Here is a 22,624-nt window from a genome sequence, read left to right on the forward strand (position 1 = left end):
GCCTTGGTGGACCTGTCCCGGCTCCTGAAACCTTTGGAAACCAGTTCCAAGGACAAAACAGATAAAAAAATAAAGACAAACTTAAAACTAAAACCAAACCAGTGGCAGATTCTGTCAAACTGAAAAGGACGGTGAATGTTTCCAACTGGACTAACTCAGTAATATGAGAATAAAAGATGATAAATCACTGAAGAAAAGTTAAATATAGAGAAAAAATCCTTTGGGAACTGAGTTCTAAGCAGCTCTGGGTCTGTATGGGTTAAACTGAGAGGAAACGTTCATATGTTGTGGGTTTTTCATCCTAGTCTGGTTTGATTCCAACATTATTCTGTGTTTTTATTCTCGATCTTCTGTCTTATTTGTACAAGTTCCATCCTCTTACTGAACTCATTCTGACTTTACTCTTGTATCTGTTACTGTCCATCATCAGGAACCACAGAACACTTCCTCTTCTCACACTAAAGTTAAACACAGAATCCAACACAAATAGTGCTTATTTATCCCACGCTCTGATATAATGACTAATGAGCAGTAAAACATGACACATGAAGTACTTTCTAAGAAAAAAGAGGAAATCAACAGAAAAAACTGTCCATAAACAGGACATTTGAGACAGTGATGAGCTCAGGGCGGTGCTTTTGGTTTTCGAGGAACAGGTTTACATTCAGACCAGTTCCTGTTCTAGTTCAGAGTCAAAGCGTCTGCGTGAACGTTCAGTGGTTTCAGTCTGTGATGATGAGGATGAACGTCTACATGTGTCTGTCAGCCTTCATCCTGAGCTGCAGAGTCTGTGCAGGTAAGAACAGCAGCGCTCCGTCGTCCTCTGAACTCCACGTATGTCCAAACTACTGTTGGACACCTTTAACCTGGATTTGAAATCTCACAACTTTGGTAAATTCATCTGTTTTGTGGTTCTGTTCTTCATTCAAGAATGCTTTTTAACCCTTTTATGTATAAATTATGAGGACCGTAGTCCAGATATGTTTTTTTTGGCTGAGTGTTTTTATTCCACTTTAGGCCTGAAAAAAAAAACATTTTAATTGTTTTCTGAACCTATTTTTCATGGAGTTCCATAAATGTCCACTCAGCTGGACACCATGACTTTAACTATTGGTTTAACAAATAAATATTAGAAAATGTTGAAAACTGTGTGAAAACTGTAAAATAAAAATTTTTAATGCTGATGTTTTCTCACATTTTAACATATTCTATCTTCTGCTGCTGCTGTCTCAGCCAGGACACTCTTGAAAAAGAGATTTTTAGACTCAATGAGCTTTTTTCCAGGTTGAATAAAGATTAAATAAAAATTAAATATGTTCTAATACTAGCTTTTAGTCTTTATGGAGGTAAAATGCAAAAAAAACAACAAAAATAAACATTTTGTTTAAAAAAAAACCCTGTTAATTCCACTCTAATACCAATTCTTCATTGATTTCCACTCAAACCTGTTGGTTCAGATCAGGTTTATCCACAACAGTACAGTTACAGTAATGGGATGAATCACAGTGTAAATACAGACACTGATGAATGGAATCACATTTAACTGACATAGGATTAAATGTAATTAATTAATGTGGTTGATTGATTAATTAATGTGGTAAAGGTTATTTTAACTAATGATATTAATCCTTAGATGTGACTTGATGCTACATATTTTTCCTACCATCCTGCATCAGCTGATAGTTGACGTTATAGCTCTGTTAGCTTAGCTCTGTTAGCTTAGCTCTGTTAGCTTAGCTCTGTTAGCTTAGCTCTGTTTTTAGACTGAAAACATTCACAGTAAAACCATTAATCACTTCTGTTTTCTGTTCGGTTTGTGTTGTCAGTAACTGAACATAAGATCTGTTTGAAATTGAACAAACAAGTTCAGAACTGTCACAGTTTAGTCTGAACTGTGGATCAACAAACAGCAACTGAGCAACGATAAGAACATCCCATAATAACTTCATATCCTCATAAGCCTCAGAATCAAACTCACCCATGTAGAAGAAACGCTGACATTTAACCTTCAAACAACAGCTTCTGTTTTTATCACTTCTTTTCTTTGACTCTGACAGTTGTTTCTATCCAGTTCTCATCTTCGTTCTGTGACATGCAGACTCATGGCTGTGAATAAAATCAGTTCATATCAGTTAATACGACACACCGACATCTTTAAAATAACATCACAACTCTTTATTCCAAACACTCACACTGATAGTTTTCATTTATGAGGATTTTAAAGTAAAAATACAACATATATCTCCTGTAATGAAGTACAATAATGACAACTGTCCCAAAAGAATCACAGTATCTACTTATATGAAACTAATTATTGTTGTGGTATTTGAGTAATGACAGTGAACTCTGATAAATGTTTAACAGTAAAGTTCTGTTTCTTTTTCCAGAGATGGTTCATATGGCTGTAATGGAGATGAACTCAGTGTCTTTACCTTGTTCTGACATCGTGGACAACAGTATGACCTGGAAAAAACGGGCTCCTGGGCGGAACGACCATGAATCCAATTTTCTATTTTCACTTATTGGTGACGAAGAACGAAGAGAAAATGACCCAGAGGAACGATTTAGTTCAGTGGGATATAATTCACTGCACATTAACAGAGTTTATTTATCAGACAGTGGAGAATACATCTGTAACAGCCATTGGTCAGTGGAGCTGACGGTGATCCCAACAGGTCAGACTGATTCATTCATTCGATACAATAATCATTACATTTAGATTTACACACACATTTGTGTTGATTTCAATGATTTTAACTTTATTCATTACATTTTTGTACATATAACTATCATTTATATTTTTAAGATTGTTGAAGACTTTTGGTCTTATTGTCACATTTTCTTTTGAATGAATTTATATTGTGTCATTCTGCTGCATATTTTATGCCATGTCCACATTACTACAGGTATTACTGTAATCAGGTATTTTTAACTTTAATCTGAACACACAGATACACACAAACCACATACAGTTTGGACAGAGTTCATAAAAATGTCAGTTTTTTGCAACTAAAACACTGTTTATGTGATGACGAGAGAAATAAATGCACACAGGAAAAATTTCTGAGCATCTTCTCCACAGTCAAAAGTATTTTCCTCAAAAACAGTAAATTTTTTCTCTATATTGAGTTTGGAGAGCTCTACCCAAAGAGTAACTTTTACTCTTTTTAGAGAGGGACCAAATGTTATCTGAGGAGAGTAAAATTTTCTTCAATTTCACTAAATTTTACTCGGGCAAATTTCCTGTGCAGAGAAAAACGTGATCTTTTTCATAAAATACCTGCATCAGACATTCCATTGTCCTTTAGTTGAGACTCACCTGTGCAATAATGACGCTGTCTGATCTGCATCCTGATTGGACAAACCCCACAGGTGGATGAATATCTCAGTCAAACAGCAGAGCTCTGGAACACAGATTTAAGAATGGGTCTGTTGTGGACACACTAAAGGTTTTCCTTCCCTGATTTCAGCTCATGAAAAACCAGAACACAGACAGACCATTTGCTTTATGTTTGTGTTCAGTGAATGATGGTTGTTTCATTTTAGACATGACTCTAAAAATGTCTGCTTTTTACTCACTGTGTGTTTTTTGTGTCCAGGAACCTTCATCCAACATGCTAGAGAAGGGACCAGTGTCACTCTGACATGTCCTCATGTTACTGGTTCAGATGATCTAATATGGAGAAGACAGTCTGATGGATGGAGACCACATCCTGGTCTGACTCTGACTCTGACAGACCTTAGACTGTCTGATTCTGGACTGTTCAGCTGTGATGGAAAACCTGCTGTGTATCTGAATGTGACCACAGGTAAGAAACAATAACACACACAGTGAAACAGTTTGACTGTGTGTGCTTTATATTCATCATCTGCCTCACACAGGTGATGATGAAGCACCGCCCACAACAACAGACACAAAAACGACAAGTACGTCTGCAACAACAACAGCAACAACACAGAAGAAAACTACATCCAAGACAAACAACAGCAAAAAGGGCACGAAACCAGAGAAAAAAGGTAAAGGTGATGAATCATAGACGTCAACAGCTCAGATATGATGAACAAAAAGACATGAATGTGACAGTAAATGTTCAGCGATGAGTTCACATCAAACCTGTCACATTTTCAGGAAGTTCAGCATCGAGGTGGTTTAAGTGGTGACAGACAAACCACTGTAGGCAAGGCAGTAGATGTCACAGAAAAATACATTTATAGCATAATGTCTTTACTCTGTAAGTGTTTTTGTCTGAGTTTCCAGACAGTTGGAGAAACTGAACCCAAATATGAACCCTCCAGTATCAGACGCCCTGACCCTCACTACTGAAAGCACATCATCTGCACAGAGGGGCAGGAACGTCTGAATGTTTTACATACAGTTGGTTTGAACTTTTGACATTTTTATGTATCTCATCAACTTGATCCATAAACAAAAATAGCAAATACTCAATAACTGTCATATTTTTAACCCTTTAAATGCTGTGAAAATGGATTTTAAAGTTTGTCCCAGACCAAATCCTTTTCCTCTCCTCTGTCAGCCACTGTGGGCGGAAAAAAAAATCTACCTCAAATGTATTAATAGTTCAATTAAATTCAATTAAAAAGAGTTTTTTCAGTATGAATCCAAAAAAATTGTGCTAAAATAAATTTTGCTCTGACTGTCCAATCAGAGGAAGGATAAATGATGAAGACATTAGGGGGGGGGGGGCAGCTAGCTGGAATCTGATTGGTCAAACAAACATTCCTGTTGCTATCCAGATTATTGGGCCTTCACTGCTGATTGTGAAAGCCCAGGGCAGATTAAATGAACCCTGGCAACACACAGACACTGAAATCTGATTGGACCAAACATCTTCCATCCACATCCACGAACTGGAAACAGAGCAGCGAGAAAAATGCAAAGAAATGAAGAGAATGGTCTGTTAGGAATAAATTCATACAGTTTTATGGAACAAATAGTAGAATTTAGGTTGTAAATGTAGGTAAGTGTTATTGATGATGTTTGATACATATATTGTAGACGTGTAATTTGTGAAAGTTTGTGGATTTCTTTAGTTGAAAGTTGAAGCGCTAAAGGTTAGCATATATGAGTCCAGAAGCTCCAGAACATTCTGTCCCACAGATAGAAGTAGAACACCTAAACTGTGGTCATTAAACTGTTCCTTCCACCTAATTTGGGTTCATTCTGGCCAGTTTACCAAGTTCCAAAGCTGATAACTGAAGAAGCACAAGGACTAAAGTATTCAATGACTCCTTATTTAAAGGTAATAACCTCTAGTTTCAGAATATTTCCTGTTTTAGGATCTGGATAAAACACAACCTGAACTACATCAGGGTAAATTTAACAGAAAATGTTTTAAGTGGGAGTGGGTTGAGGAAGTTTCTCATTCATTTTAACGGAAAAAAAAAAAAAAGAAAATCCTGGATAATGCTGATGGGTGACAAAGGAAACATCTAGAATATGTCTTCAACTACGACACAAACAGCATCAGTGACTTCTGCTTCAGTAACACTTGACCCACAAGTACATGTTACACCTACAGAGAAAAACAACACCACACCATAAAAAATAGAAGATGACGCTGAAACCTCAGAGGAATAAATATGAGATGTTCATGCAGAGACGTGTCAGCTTAGGTCTGTGTTTGCACGAAACTGTGGTTTGAACAATAGGAAGTGAATCACATTCAGCAGTTGGGTGGTTTAGCTGAAGAGACACTGACCACAAACATACAATGCATGAAAACACAGTCAGTTTCACCTGGGGACGGTCTGATTAGTTTTATGGCAAAAAAAAAAAAAATCCTGATTTCCTGGTACTCTCTGGTCTTTACAGGCGACGACAAGATTACTCCTCCAAGTCCATCTGTGCCACGACCAACCAACAGTCCAGAAACACCGATTAAATCGACACCAAGAATGGTGACTGCATCGACACAAACCAAAGACGGTAACGAGTCCATGTCATGACTGCATATGAAGAAGAGTGAAGACAGACGATAATTAATACAGATTATTTGTTTTTTACAGACAACACCAAGACAATAACAATGAGTGAACCACCACACACAGGTAAAAAAACACAAAAAACCACACATCACATGTTAACCCTCCGGTGTCCTGCCCATGGAGGTTCTTCTCATCACCAAAAGCGTGTGATATACACAGCACAGCAGTAATGGCTTTTTTTTTTCTTTTTATTAAATTTTTTTTAAAAATCTTTTGATAATATAAACAAAAATACCAAATACTCAACAACTGTCATGTTTTTAACCCATTAAATGCCGTGTTTGTGATGTAACTTTTTGTTTATGATCTAAAACTAATTGTGAAAAATGAAACAACCTTTAATAACAGGAAGTGCAAAGTGTGCATAATATGCTCACCTGGACACCAGAGGGTTAAAATGAAGCAGGTTTAAACAGATCAGCTGTTTGCAGCTGCACATCCTCATCTCCTGATATTTTAACTTCTAACAGTTGTTTTTCCATGTAACAGTTATTTTCTATTCTACTCCAGCTGCATCTGAACCACAGCCTCTGAGTTTGATCATTGGGATACCTGTCCTCTGCCTCGTCCTCCTCCTCCTCTTCATCCTCTGCCTTATTTCTAGACGCAGGTTGAAAAGACGAGGTGAGTAAAAACTGAAACAGACAATTAAACCCACTGACTGGAGTACCACTGAACACAATGATAATAAAGGCTATTCTATTCTATTCTATACAACAGTTTGCACATATTCATGGAAAATGCACTGTTGTTTCAGGGTGTTTCCTCACCAAATCAAACATCATTATTTCATTTCTATGTTTTGCAGTGGTTACAGAATCCCACCCTGTTTATGAGGAAATCCAGGATCAGGTGGAGTTTCAGGCCATCAACGGTGAGAAATGAAAGCTGGTTTCCACTCACACCTGTTCCTCTTCTTCATTATTATTATTAATCTGGTGTAAAAGTGAACTCTGCACAGTTTCAGCCTCTGTCATTAAGTCAGTGTTGCATTTAGGTCCAAGCTAAATAATCTACAGTTCAGGGCCTTAAAACTTATTACAATTAAAACTTTGCAAATGAATCATCTATAATTGTGTTGACTAGATAGCTGAATTATTGGTGATGTGTAATATTTAGTGTCAATGTTCCTTGTGTCAGTCGTTATAGATAATTATTAGAGTGAATATTATTGTGTTTAACCCTTTAACCCCTAAACCTAAAATGGTCCACCTGGACTTTTTTTCTTCTTATGATTATTTCTATGTCTGATGGTGACAAATAGTTCAGGATAAAGATCATTTTCACAGATAAAGAGAATAAAAAACAAACTGAGACCGACTATGCCTCAAGAAAAATTGTCAGTGCTAGCATCATGTGCACAGAAGGCCATAGGTTGTGTAACATATCTTTTGATGACATAAGCAATGATTTTGATCAGTGATTCTCAAACTTTTTACAGTGGAGTACCCCCTGAAATATACTTTTTTACCCAAGTACCCCCAACCCTCGCTTCAACATTGTTATTTGAAAAAAAATTAGGCAAAATTAGTTCTTGTGCTAAAGGTGTCTGTTTATATTTACAAAACTTTGTAAACAAATAACATCTATTTAACTGTAATTTGTAGTAATAAGTAAATTTTGTGCAAAATACAAACTGAAAAGTGCCTTCTTTCATTGATAAGAAAAATAAATAAATTGGTCAACAGAGATAGATAGATAGATAGATAGATAGATAGATAGATAGATAGATAGATAGATAGATAGATAGATAGATAGATAGATAGATAGATAGATAGATAGATAGTTTTGGTTTATTAATCGCCAAGGGGAAATTCTAAATAATTTTATAATTATACTATAATAATAAATGAACCTTTCATCAACAAAAAATAATTCCTTATCTCCTCAGATAAACTCATTTGAATAATATAAAATATAAATGTTCTTCAAATGTTACCAAAGCTGAAACAAGACGATTTCAATAAAACTATTATATGAATGTACGTATTTATTGTGTTTTATATTTCAGCATTAATTCTCATTATTTAATTTCTGTTTGGTACGTGATGACCTATTTAATGTATTTTTCCCAAAAAAATGTGAAATACCCCCTGGGCTTCTTCCAAGTACCCCTGGGGGTACACATACCCCACTTTGGGAACCCCTGATTTAGCAAAATCAAGAAAGAAAATGTTCTAAGTTGTAACTTAGAGGATTCTCTAATATAATTTTTGTGATTTTACAACATGATCTTTATTATTCAATATTAATTAAAATTAAAAGGCAATATATTTTCAGTTTTTCATCTAAAGGCATGTATGTTTTAAAGCTTTCTGAGACCAGCTGGTGTCATTTAAAAGGGGGCGGGGCCTCAGGGCTTTATATAGCCTAGGGTCCCACCAAGTCTAAATCCGGCCCTGCATTAAGTCATTTATTAATGACGCTGCAGCAGGTTCTGGTTTTGTAGGTTGTGAAAGTTGAGTCTTAACGTCTTATTATGGCTTATTCTGATTCACAAACCACTGAACAGGAAGTGACACCAACAGCAGGAACACAACAGAAATGACTGACAGGTTTGGTTTTCTGTCTGGTAGGGGTTGGTTCCTCTGAAATGACAGCAGCGTACAAGAGGAAACCCAGTCCAGGTAAATAAGGACGTTATTTTATTATCTATAGTCTCATCTTTCTTAAGTTTAGAGACTTTTTTTAACAGATCTAAAATATGTGGATTGATTTCCCTTAATCCAGTGGTATTTCTATTTTATATTCATACTTTTACTCCATTACATTTTGGAATGGAATATTGTTTATTCCACTATATTTTTTGACCATACTGGGCTGCAGACTGAGCTCATGAAATTGCGTTGTGTGTCACAGGAGTTTTTATGGCATTTGGCGTGCTATTAATACACATTTTCATCCTTTCACATGTTATTCAAAACCATTTGATCGCGTGTCAATTTATGCCAAGATCTCTGGTTTACATATCCATAACCGCTAACACTAGTCTCTTTTCCATCGGACATCTGCACAAAACTTTACCGATATTTACTAGATGTTGAGAAAACAGAAGTGCTTAATGTCGGTTTTTCCATTAAATCACAAATGTGATGATTTGTTTATTTATTATCATGAGATGACATGAGAAGTCATTCCATAAACATGTCGATGAACATAAATATGGTGTTTATTTACAGATATATTCATTATTATTCTATATTACCCCTCTATCTCCTACTAAATAATAAAATGATTGGGTTTCTTGGTGTGTCCACACATACTGTGACATGTTTGGTTTTAAACTCTTCTCCTTCGATTGTTGGAACATCCGTCAACAGCCTTTTCTTTAACTTATTTACGTGACTCTAGTTGCAGTAAAAGGTCTTTCCACTGCAGTTTTGCGTGATATACTAATTGCATTACGCCCGAAAAACCACCTCTTGCCAGCACAAAAACTTTTAATCGAAAGACGAGAGTTTTAACGAAATTGTCCTTTTTCCATGAGGTAAATTTTTATGCACAAGTTATGTTCGCTCAGTTTGAGGGTCAATGGAAAAGCGACTGCTGTCTGATCGACTGTTAATGTGATTTGTCGACTCTGTCCTTTATCAGACGTTCAAATCCTCGACCACACATATTCCATGATTACGTTTCCATCAAACAGCAGCGGTAAGACCCCGACCTTCACACATTTACACAAAAATATGAAACCTTCCACTGACGCATTTAACTTTGATCCTACAGGTCAAATTCCACATGTGGAGTCTCCGTATTCTCTGATCGGTGACCCTGTTCTCTGTGGAAATAACAACGGTAACACACGCTGACGCTGGATCATATTTAATATGTTTAAAGTTTGGGTTTGACTCTTTATTCTTTTTCCTGTCCACAGGTTTGTCACAGCTGACAGATACATATGAAAGAATCCTAGAGTAACAACAAAAACTGAATTTTAATTAATCATGATTTTTACAGTTCTGTCAGAAAAAAGGAAAAAAAAACATCTGTGTTTGTGTTTTCTGTGGTATTTGTTGCTTTTATTTGCAGTAGATTTTCTGTGTAGAGTAAATATCAGCTCTAAGGCTCAGGGTTTATTCAGTATTTTAATAATAATCATAAAGCACTTTGTATTTTTATTTATAACACAAAATGCTTTGGGCTAATTCTTAGAAATACATTCAGGATTTCTCTGCTTTTCTTCAATAATAAACATGTACATAACATCACACTTTTATGCCTGTTTCTTTGTAATCAGTGAACAATCTACAAAAAGATGACAACGAACCACCCACTAGACGTAAACAGATGAATTCTATCTTTGTAAACCTGAAAACACAGTTACATTTTCTGCAGAACCAGAGGGATTATTTCAATTAAAATACGAAAAAGGAAAAAAAAAAAAAAAAAAAATAATATAATATTTATATATATATATATATATATATATATATATATATATATATATATATATATATATATATATATAGTGTGTGTGTGTGTGTGTGTGTGTGTGTATGTATATATCATTGTTGGGAAATAGTCGACATTAAATAATGGTCAAATCAAATGGCATAAAAAAAGCACAAATGTATAAAAAATACTAATGCAATTAGGGCTGCACGATTAATCGATTTTAAATCGAAATCGGATTTTTTAATTAGGACAATTTTTAAAAAAGGGAAATCGTAAAATCGATTTCTTCTCTCTCATGCCTCCGGGCCGCGCGCCTCCGCGTGCCCGCGGGCTCCCGTAGGCTCTTCCTATGACAGCGGTCTGTCACAGAAGTCTGTGTAATGACCGGACGTTAAATCTGTTCATGAACCCGCAGTACTTATACCAATATAAGCCGTGGCTTCACGCACGGATCCCGCAATTGAAATAGAACTGCTGCGGATCACTCATCTTCCGTTGTCCCGGATCCGTACCGTACTGTCTTCTTCTGATCCGGGTCCGGGTCTCGGGGTCATCAGCCTCAGCAGAGGAGCCCACACAGCCCCCTGCCCACACACATGCACCAGCTCCAGGATACAATCCCTCCAGTGTGTCCTGGGTCAGTCTATTCCACACACAGATCCCTCAGTTTAAATAGAACCACATGTGGATCACTTATATTAACCTGGTCCACGCACACACGACTGATGCCTGTCACTGACTGACACTGGGATCACTGCTGTGGACCAGATACCCAGAAAAGAAAGAACAAAAAAAAACTTTTTTTTTTTTTAAGAATTAATTTAGTCCTCTTACTTGCTAAATTTTTCATTCACAAATGTAGTTCTGTAACACAAAACCAAATATTATTTATGTTTTGTAAGATGTTGAAATGTATTTAAAGCTGTTAGATAAATGTGGAAACAAAAAGGTTGTAACAACTATCAGTATTTGCTCTGATTTGGACATTTTCTTATAGTGTATTCCCCCTGACAAACTTATGTTATTTTCTTGTTGTATACATTGTTTGTGTACTCTACTTCATTTCAAAGATTTAATGAAGAGAAAAAACAAAACAAAACTGTGGGTTCATCACGTGATCCCATCACAGCTTTGAGGTCAGAGCAGTGCCTTGCATTGTGGGCTGCTCACGAAAACAACATGCTGACTGCTGTTGCCTTTTCAAGTTATACCCAAAAATCGAAATCGAAAATCGAGTTTTTAGAGGAAAAAAATCGGGATTTTTTTTTTTTTGCCAAAATCGTGCAGCCCTAAATGCAATGAAATCAGTGTTATTGATAATCTTATATAATCTGACATTAAACATTGTCACATCCGTCCATCATGTATTATATGGAAAACCACTAAGTTTGTGTGTCATCATGTATTCAAACTGTCCTTTAAAGGGTAAAAATGATTGATACTCATTGAAGATTTGGTCGGTTTGAGCAGAAATAAAGTGGTTTAAGAGGTTTATGCAGGAAAAAATACTGATATGATGGTTTGATAACAGAGACCTGTAAAAACACTAACAACTCACTAATAACTAATAATAAATTTGCAAACGGGGTGGGGTGCAGGTAATAAATTGTCGAGGGGGGGGGGCAGTTATAGCACTGTGTAACTAATTGTGGGAGGGGTCTGAACGACGTACCTTATTGCAGAGGACCAAGGGGTGGCGGGGGGGGGGAGGTGTTCCACAACTAGATACTGATACAATTACAGACTAACGTCCCCATTTTGGTCTCAGTTCCTCCTTCTCATCTTAAAAGTCCAGATGATAAGTACGTACCCACCTCTGAGTAAAACTCCAATACCTTCCAGTGTCCAGGTGAACATATTATACACACTGAACACTTCATGTATAAACTGTCATACGATTTTTCAGTTTGTTTTAGGTCAGAATTCAAAAGTTGTTCATTTTTTCATGATTTTTTTTTTTTTTTTTTTAATTCTGATCCATCCACTAAAACCATCCCATAATAAACAGTGTTAAATTCCTACACTTAACACCCCCTCTACCAAGTGAGTACAAAATACACTCTGACACATTTAGCATTTAACATTTGACCTAGAACCAAAAATAATAATGAACATGAATCAATGTTGGTGTTAATCACTGACAGATGACAGGAGGAAAAAATAAAAAATACAATTTTTAGGAAAATCCCATAAAGACCCAGCGTGACTGTTATGTCAGTTCCCAGATTAAATTTTCTCTACATCTAACCTTTCTTAAGTGATTTATCACCATTTATTATAATATTATCCTCTGCATTTTGCATTTTTTCAGCATAAATCAGGTACTTTCTTCTATCTAGTTCATTGATCATGTAGCTGTTCATAAAAGCTCAGAGTTGAGGGTTATTATGGCAAAAACAGAGAAAACTGAAGAAAAAATGACTTTTGTATTAAAATCTGTCATTAACTGAACATAAACCCAGTGTGTCCATCCACTGTCACTGATCTAACTCCATGGGTTTTACTGGGAGTGTGATGTTACAGTGTTGGAGAAGATAACGGTGTTTCCACGGTAACTACGGAGCTTCTGAATGTCCAAATGGGTCATATCTGATGACCATGAAAAGATGAAGAACTGTATTTGACACCAATTATTGACATGGATTAAGAGAATTAGTGGATCAACAGGTATTAAACAGTTTAGATCAGTAGCTGTTTGGGTCTGTATGGGTAAAACTGAGAGGAAACGTTCATATGTTGTGGGTTTTCATCCTAGTCTGGTTTGATTCCAACATTATTCTGTGTTTTTATTCTCGATCTTCTGTCTTATTTGTACAAGTTCCATCCTCTTACTGAACTCATTCTGACTTTACTCTTGTATCTGTTACTGTCCATCATCAGGAACCACAGAACGCTTCCTCTTCTCACACTAAAGTTAAACACAGAATCCAACACAAATAGTGCTTATTATCCACGCTCTGATATAATGACTAATGAGCAGTAAAACATGACACATGAAGCACTTTTCTAAGAAAAAAAGAGGAAATCTACAGAAAAAACTGTCCATAAACAGGACATTTGAGACAGTGATGAGCTCAGGGCGGTGCTTTTGGTTTTAGAGGAACAGGTTTACATTCAGACCAGTTCCTGTTCTAGTTCAGAGTCAAAGCGTCTGCGTGAACGTTCAGTGGTTTCAGTCTGTGATGATGAGGATGAACGTCTACATGTGTCTGTCAGCCTTCATCCTGAGCTGCAGAGTCTGTGCAGGTAAGAACAGCAGCGCTCCGTCGTCCTCTGAACTCCACGTATGTCCAAACTACTGTTGGACACCTTTAACCTGGATTTGAAATCTCACAACTTTGGTAAATTCATCTGTTTCTGTGGTTTCTGTTCTTCATTCAATAATGCTTTTTAACCCTTTCATGTGTAAATTATGGAGAACCGTAGTCCAGATTTTTTTTTTTCCTCTTTAGGTGTAAAAAACCAAAAACCCAACATTTTAATTGTTTTCTGGAACCTATTTTTCATGGAGTTCCATAAATGTCCACTCAGCTGGACACCATGAGTTTTAACTATTGGTTTAACAAATAACTATTAAAAAATGTTGAAAACTGTGAAAACTATGAAATAAAACATTTTAATGCTGAGTAATCTGGATGTTTTCTCACATTTTAACATATTCTATCTTCTGCTGCTGCTGTCTCAGCCAGGGACACTCTTGAAAAAGAGATTTTTAGTCTAATGAGCTTTTTTCCTGGTTACATAAAGATTAAATAAAATTAACTACGTTATAGTACTAGCTTTTACTCACTTTATGGCGATAATATGCAAAATAAACATTTTGTTAAAAAAAAACCCTGTTAATTCCACTCTAATACCAATTCTTCATTGATTTCCACTCAAACCTGTTGGTTCAGATCAGGTTTATCCACAACAGTACAGTTACAGTAATGGGATGAATCACAGTGTAAATACAGACACTGATGAATGGAATCACATTTAACTGACATAGGATTAAATGTAATTAATTAATGTGGTTGATTGATTAATTAATGTGGTAAAGGTTATTTTAACTAATGATATTAATCCTTAGATGTGACTTGATGCTGCATATTTTTTCTACTGTGCTGCATCAGCTGACAGTTGACGTTATAGCTCTGTTAGCTTAGCTCTGTTAGCTTAGCTCTGTTAGCTTAGCTCTGTTAGCTTAGCTCTGTTTTTAGACTGAAAACAGTCACAGTAAAACCATTAATCACTTCTGTTTTCTGTTCGGTTTGTGTTGTCAGTAACTGAACATAAGATCTGTTTGAAATTGAACAAACAAGTTCAGAACTGTCACAGTTTAGTCTGAACTGTGGATCAACAAACAGCAACTGAGCAACGATAAGAACATCCCATAATAACTTCATATCCTCATAAGCCTCAGAATCAAACTCACCCATGTAGAAGAAACGCTGACATTGAACCTTCAAACAACAGCTTCTGTTTTTATCACTTCTTTTCTTTGACTCTGACAGTTGTTTCTATCCAGTTCTCATCTTCGTTCTGTGACATGCAGACTCATGGCTGTGAATAAAATCAGTTCATATCAGTTAATACAACACACCGACATCTTTAAAATAACATCACAACTCTTTATTCCAAACACTCACACTGATAGTTTTCATTTATGAGGATTTTAAAGTAAAAATACAACATATATCTCCTGTAATGAAGTAAAATAATGACAACTGTCCCAATAGAATCACAGTATCTGCTTATCTAGAATGAATTATTGTTGTGGTATTTGAGTAATGACAGTGAACTCTGATAAATGTTTAACAGTAAAGTTCTGTTTCTTTTTCCAGAGATGGTTCATATGGCTGTAATGGAGATGAACTCAGTGTCTTTACCTTGTTCTGACATCGTGGACAACAGAATGACCTGGAAAAAACGGGCTCCTGGGCGGAACGACCATGAATCCAATTTTCTATTTTCAGTCATTGGTGACGAAGAACGAAGAGAAAATGACCCAGAGGAACGATTTAGTTCAGTGGGATATAATTCACTGCACATTAACAGAGTTTATTTATCAGACAGTGGAGAATACATCTGTAACAGCCATTGGTCAGTGGAGCTGACGGTGATCCCAACAGGTCAGACTGATTCATTCATTCGATACAATAATCATTACATTTAGATTTACACACACATTTGTGTTGATTTCAATGATTTTAACTTTATTTATTACATTTTTGTACATATAACTATCATTTTAACGTGTAAATTCACTCATATAAGTCCTATTTTTAAGATTGTTGAAGACTTTCGGTCTTATTGCCACATTTTCTTTTGAATGAATATATAATTGTGTCGTTCTGCTGCATATTTTATGCCATGTCCACATTACTACAGGTATTACTGTAATCAGGTATTTTTAACTTTAATCTGAACACACAGATACACACAAACCACATACAGTTTGGATAGAGTTCATAAAAATGTCAGTTTTTTGCAACTAAAACACTGTTTATGTGTGGATGAGAGAAATAAATGCACACAGGAAAAATTACTGAGCATCTTCTCCACAGTCAAAAGTATTTTCCTCAAAAAGAGTAAATTTTTTCTCTATATTGAGTTTGGAGAGCTCTACCCAAAGAGTAACTTTTACTCTTTTTGGAGAGGGACCAAATGTTATCTGAGGAGAGTAAAATTTTCTTCAATTTCACTAAATTTTACTCGGGCAAATTTCCTGTGCAGAGAAAAATGTCTGTTTCACAAAATACCTGCATCAGACATTCCATTGTCCTTTAGCTGAGACTCACCTGTGCAATAATGACGCTGTCTGATCTGCATCCTGATTGGACAAACCCCACAGGTGGATGAATATCTCAGTCAAACAGCAGAGCTCTGGAACACAGATTTAAGAATGGGTCTGTTGTGGACACACTAAAGGTTTTCCTTCCCTGATTTCAGCTCATGAAAAACCAGAACACAGACAGACCATTTGCTTTATGTTTGTGTTCAGTGAATGATGGTTGTTTCATTTTAGACATGACTCTAAAAATGTCTGCTTTTTACTCACTGTGTGTTTTTTGTGTCCAGGAACCTTCATCCAACATGCTAGAGAAGGGACCAGTGTCACTCTGACATGTCCTCATGTTACTGGTTCAGATGATCTAATATGGAGAAGACAGTCTGATGGATGGAGACCACATCCTGGTCTGACTCTGACTCTGACAGACCTTAGACTGTCTGATTCTGGACTGTACAGCTGTGATGGAAAACCTGCTGTGTATCTGAATGTGACCACAGGTAAGAAACAATAACACACACAGTGAAACAGTTTGACTGTGTGTGCTTTATATTCATCATCTGCCTCACACAGGTGATGATGAAGCACCGCCCACAACAACAGACACAAAAACGACAAGTACGTCTGCAACAACAACAGCAACAACACAGAAGAAAACTACATCCAAGACAAACAACAGCAAAAAGGGCACGAAACCAGGGAAAAAAGGTAAAGGTGATGAATCATAGACGTCAACAGCTCAGATATGATGAACAAAAGACATGAATGTGACAGTAAATGTTCAGCGATGAGTTCACATCAACCTGTCACATTTTCAGGAAGTTCAGCATCGAGGTGGTTTAAGTGGTGACAGACAAACCACTGTAGGCAAGGCAGTAGATGTCACAGAAAAATACATTTATAGCATAATGTCTTTACTCTGTAAGTGTTTTTGTCTGAGTTTCCAGACAGTTGGAGAAACTGAACCCAAATATGAACCCTCCAGTATCAGACGCCCTGACCCTCACTACTGAAAGCACATCATCTGCACAGAGGGGCAGGAACGTCTGAATGTTTTACATACAGTTGGTTTGAACTTTGGAAAAACATTTTGTTTTGTATTTTACCAACTTGATCCATAAATAAAAATACCAAATACTCAATAACTGTTATATTTTTTAACCCTTTAAATCCAGTGTTTGTAATGTAAACAAATAATATTTTTTCAGTACCAACTTTTTTTTCTCAGTATTCTACATATAAATTGCATTATTTATTTATTTTATTTTTTCATCCTGTCAGTGATTAACACCAACATCGGATCATATCCATTATTATTTTTGGTTCTAGGTCAAATGTCAAATGTCAAATGTTAAATGTCTCAGTGTGCATTTTGTACTCACTTTGTAGAAGGGTGTTAGTGTAGGAATTTAACACTGTTTATTATGGGATGGTTTTAGTGGATGGATCAGAGTTTAAAAAGTCATGTAAAAATGAACAAATTGTGAATTCTGACCTAAAACTGAGTAAAATAATATGACCTTTTATAACATGAAGTGTTAGTTAGTGAAGTTTTACATTTTTTTCTATTTCATCAACTTGATCCATAAACAAAAATACCAAATACTCAATAACTGTCATATTTTAGCCCTTTAAATGCCATGTTTTTAATGTAAATAAATAATAGCTGTTTTTGATGCAAAAAACACAAAAAATGTTTTTTCCCCCAATATCCAACATAAAAATGAATTAGTTGTGATTCAAATACAAATATTCTGTCTGGACTACTACTGTCAGTGAGATCAGTATTTGAAATGAACAGGATTCCTTCATGTCTGGTGACATTCAGGGCCATTTTAGGATTACTGGGAACTGAATTCTTTCATACAGCTCCTTTAATGCAGAGGTTTTTTCTTCTTCACTGGAGGCAAAGAGACTCAAATGACCAAAACACCTACATTCAAACCAATGACAAGTGCACCAACAGCATTAGACACAGGTAGGTTCACACAGGTCTAATTCTGGGTTCAACTGAAACTCATGTGGTTGAAGCTTTACCATGAGAAACAGAACCCAGAGCAGGTTCAGCATCTACGTGGTTCCAGTGGTTTGAAGATTTCCTACTTCTGTTGTTCTGCAGACACTGTCAAGACCAAAACAACACCAGTGGAAAACACCGGTACGACCACAACAAAACACACAAATGATGAAGAAAGTCAGTGAAACACCACAAACGCCATCTGCAGTTTACACACAGAGGTGCAGCTTACCATTAGGCAAGGCAGGCAGGTGCTTGGACCCCCAACCCAGCAGGAAAAAAGAACATGATAGTCAACAAAATAAACTGAATCATCAACACACTGAAAAAATGAACATAACCAGAAAAGCACTCAGAGAGCGCAGACCTCCGCCAAGGCAGATCAGTGCCCCCCCCCATCACTACCAAAATTTAATCATTTGTTCCTTGTGCCAATACCAACATTTCCTGAAATTTTCATCCAAATCCATCCATAACTTTTTGAGTTATCTTGCACATGGACAGACAGAAAAACAGACAAACCAACGCCGGCAAAAACATAACCTCCTTGGCAGAGGTAAAAAGAAATCATCTGGACATGATGTCATGGGTGATCGGTGTAAATTCCATAACATGAGTCAGGAAAGATGATGATGATGATGATGATGATGATGATGATGGTCCAGAACAGAGGTTTCCATGTTTAATCCTACTGATAAAAGTCTAAACAGTGGTCTTTGTTTTCCAGATGTTCCTGAACATCTTCCACCACATTTCGGTTTGGTTTATAAAGTCATGTTGGTGTCTGTCCTCGTCTTCTTCGTCCTTTGCTGCAGTTTTAGACTCTGGTTTATAAAACGAGGTGAGTCAACAGTGAAATTCAGCTGAAAATGTCAAAACATCATGAACTGTTACATGACTTAGGATTTATTCTCAGCTGCAAAACACAAAAAGGCTGATTTAACATTTCATACAAATTCATATGTGATGATATTTTAGATCCAGAACAAAGGCTCATTAACCCTCAGACGCATCAGTGGGTCCAAATGACCCAACCAGGTTGTTTTATTGTAATGTCTTTGTAATGAAAAGTTTTTATTATGGCCCTGTCATTGATGACTTTGTCCAATGGTGTGAGGAGTCCTACCTTCACCTAAATACATCTAAAATAAAAGATATGGTCATCGATTTTAGAAAACAACAGGACAGGCACAGAGTCACTTTAAATAAAGGTCAGACTACAGAGCAAGTGCAATCATACAAGTACCTTGGGACTATAATCGATGAAAAACTGAGTTTTAATGAAAACTGCAGGTCTGTGTGTAAAAAGGGCCATCAGCGCCTCCACTGCCTTAGAACACTGGCACACTTCCACATTGACTGAATTCAGCTTTTTTTGATGTAATTGTCAACTCACACCACAAGGGTGCAGCATCCTCTAAACCTGTCCAACTGGTGTCTTCAGACGTTTGTTCATATTTGTTCAAGTTATTTTGTGTTGGTTTTTTTTGTGAAAGGATAGTTTGTAAATGTAAACATTTTCATGAAATTTTACTTATTTGACACTAAAACAAAAATTTCAATTGTTATGTCATTATTTAGAGGCTATTATAATAGAATTTTATTAGTCTGATCCACTTTAGTTCATATTGGTCTGAATGTGGAACCAGAACTACCATGATTTTAACATCCTTGACTGATCGTTAATATATTCAGTTGAATTTTTATTATAATTTCACAAATTCATCAAATGGGAAGGACTGGACTCTGGTGGACCAGTTTTGGTGTGGAGGAGGAGGAAGAGGAGGAGGAGGAGGAGGAGAAAATGTGACTTTATTTTTGTTTGTCTTTAAATAATAATGAACATTAAAAACTAACCTCATTGAATCTCTTTTATTCTTTATTTTAAGGCATAAAAAGATCCACAGGAGTCACAACAGAATACGACATGACTGATTTAAGGGGTAAATATGACACATGTTTGATCTGAATGCACATGGACCGGTTTAGAACCACAACAGTTACAGTGACAGTGTGGAAAAGGATGTTATGGGTCTGGTTTTTCACTTGAACATCTGAAATCTGAATTCAGTGAGTTCACCGTCTACCGTTCAGCTTATTGTTCAAATGAAATCTGAAAGTCAAACGTCATTTACACAAACGGTAAAAAAGACGTCATCGAGGATCTGAACAGTTCCAGAACTCTGTATTTTACAGACAGTTGAGAAATAAATGTCTCAACTCTGGTTGTAACATCGAGACAGAGTTGAGACATTTATTACATCAAGCAAAAAACTGAAAATAGAGGAAAGTAGGAAACAAACCATTATTAACAGTATTACATGACTTTTATTCTTTATTTTCAGGTCTTAAATATTTGAGAGATCTGAACAACTTCAACAATGACAAATACTGTTTTATACATAAGTTTTTACCGCAATTTTTGGCCATTTCGTTAATTATTTTTGTCTTTTTTTGTCCTTTTTTTCCTTCGTTTTTATCCATTTAGTTGATTTTTTTTTGGTCCATTTTTTCCTTCATTTTTGTTCATTTAGTTGATTTTTTTTTTTTTTCATTTTTGTCCTTTTTTCCTTCATTTCTGTCCAGTTTGTTGACTATTTCCTTTATGTCTGTTCATTTTGTTGATTATTTTTGCTCATTTTTGTCAGTGTTTTGGATTAGTTTCCCCATCTTTGTCCTTTGTGTTGAATATTTTGTTAATTTTAGTTACTATTTAGTTCACCTTTGTCTATGTTGTCGATTATTTCTTAATTGTTGGTCGTTTTGTTGATAATTTTTTTCATTTTTGTCCTTTTTGTCCATCCTTTATGTCCAGTTTGTTGTTTATTTTTGTCATTTTTGTCCTTTTTTTTTTAACTTTTTTTGTCCATTTAGTTGATTATTTTTTTCATTTTTGTCCAGTTTCTTGACTATTTTCTGTTTGTTCATTTTGTTGATTATTGTTTTGTCATTTGTGTCCTTTTTTTCCTTTGTTTTTGTCCATTTAGTTGATTTTTTTTTTTTTTTTGTCCTTTTTTTCCTTCGTTTTTGTCCATTTAGTTGATGTTTTTTTGTCCTTATTTCCTTCATTTTTGTCCAGTTTGTTGACTATTTTCTTTGTTTGTTCATTTTGTTGATCATTTTGCTCATTTTTGTCAGTGTTTTGGATTAGTTTCCACATCTTTGTCCTTTATGTTGAATATTCTGTTCATTTTATTACTATTAGGTTCATATTTGTCTATGTTGTTGATTATTTCTTCATTTTTGGTAATTTCATTGATTATTTTGTTCATTTCTGCTCTTTTTTCTCCATTTTGTTGATTATTTGGTTCATTTTTGTCCATTTTTTCCTGTAAAATAGGAAAATAAATATTGTTAGATTGTAAAATATATGAAAGTATGTAACTAACTATTACTAAATCACTTTTGTTCTTTATGTTTAGGTGTAAAAAGATCCAGAGAAGAGACAGCAGAGTTTCACACTGTTAATATTACAGGTAAATATGAACTAATACTTATATTTTTTTCATATAACTCATATTTCATGCTTTGTTTTGTTTGTATGACTTATTTCCAATCATTTTGTCTTCGTATATGTGATTTTTTTCCTTTTTATGTTTAATAATTTGTACCTCTTTTGTAAAATAAACTGTCTTTGTTAAAGGTGACCCTGCTGAAAATGATTCCATGTATGACGATATCGCTGATCATCATAACAGTGAAAATACGACCGACGCCGTCTGAGTTTTCATCATCTTTTCCTCTCACGTCGTATGAAACTTAATTTAACGTTTCTACAGATTCACTGTGGTCTTTATCAGCTCGTTACTTCACCTTTGAGTGATATTTAGTGTTTTTTCTCTGCAGTTAAACTTCACCGCAGCAGCTTTGAAATAAAAATGACTTTATGGATGATGTGGTTTTTATCACAACCTCGTGTTTCTGTAAAAAGTCCAAGTGTAGAAATCTGAATTAAAGTAAAACAAAACCATCAAAGACGTTTTTCCTGATCGAACATCACAGAGTCTGAACAGTTCGCTCTAGTTTATACTTTTGTAAATAGAAAAGAATGTTTTTAAACCTTTTTGGAGCATGTACAGGAAATATTACTGTCTTCCTTCCAGTTTATTATGTGTGTTGTTAAATTTTCACCTGTAATATGAAATCCACTTGTTTTACACTGTTTGTGGTTTTTATTAAAAAGTGGAAGAAATATATTTTTGTGCCTTGTATTAATCTTCCAGTATCAAGGTGAGAATATTATGCATCTGATCTAACATAATGTAGTCCAATCTAATCTAATTTAATCGAATATAATATAGTATAATGTAATGTAAAGTAATCTAATCTAATCTACTCTAATTTAATCTAATGTAGTCTGATCGAATTTTGTCTAATCAAGTCTAATTTGACTGAATCTAATCTAGTCTAGTGTGGTCTAATCTAATCTAGTC

At 35.5% G+C, this 22,624-nt stretch overlaps 2 protein-coding genes across 2 annotated transcripts in view; one reads left to right on the plus strand and one right to left on the minus strand.

Moving 5' to 3' along the window:
- LOC115428216 (uncharacterized) overlaps positions 1–22,624 on the minus strand; it is a 250,354-nt gene that overhangs the window by 180,668 nt on the left and 47,062 nt on the right. The gene's annotated exons all lie outside the window — the stretch shown is intronic.
- LOC115428221 (uncharacterized) lies at positions 694–10,370 on the plus strand. The gene is made up of 12 exons (XM_030147064.1): positions 694–796; positions 2,388–2,675; positions 3,600–3,809; positions 3,883–4,017; positions 5,834–5,947; positions 6,028–6,069; positions 6,517–6,630; positions 6,815–6,880; positions 8,583–8,633; positions 9,601–9,657; positions 9,733–9,801; positions 9,881–10,370. The coding sequence occupies exons 1-12, from the start codon at positions 733–735 to the stop codon at positions 9,922–9,924; spliced, it is 1,254 nt and encodes a 417-aa protein (XP_030002924.1). The 5' UTR covers positions 694–732; the 3' UTR covers positions 9,925–10,370.

The sequence above is a fragment of the Sphaeramia orbicularis genome, chromosome 11 (assembly GCF_902148855.1).
Source record: "Sphaeramia orbicularis chromosome 11, fSphaOr1.1, whole genome shotgun sequence".
Lineage (NCBI taxonomy): Eukaryota > Metazoa > Chordata > Actinopteri > Kurtiformes > Apogonidae > Sphaeramia > Sphaeramia orbicularis.

What these genes read in the sequence shown, in the direction of transcription:
- LOC115428221 (XM_030147064.1), top strand. Translation starts at nt 733, where the DNA reads ATGATGAGGATGAACGTCTACATGTGTCTGTCAGCCTTCATCCTGAGC. An exon ending in GCTGACGGTGATCCCAACAG is followed by an intron (nt 2,676 to 3,599) that starts GTCAGACTGATT and finishes TTTTGTGTCCAG; the next exon opens with GAACCTTCATCCAACATGCT. An exon ending in TCTCTGTGGAAATAACAACG is followed by an intron (nt 9,802 to 9,880) that starts GTAACACACGCT and finishes TCCTGTCCACAG; the next exon opens with GTTTGTCACAGCTGACAGAT.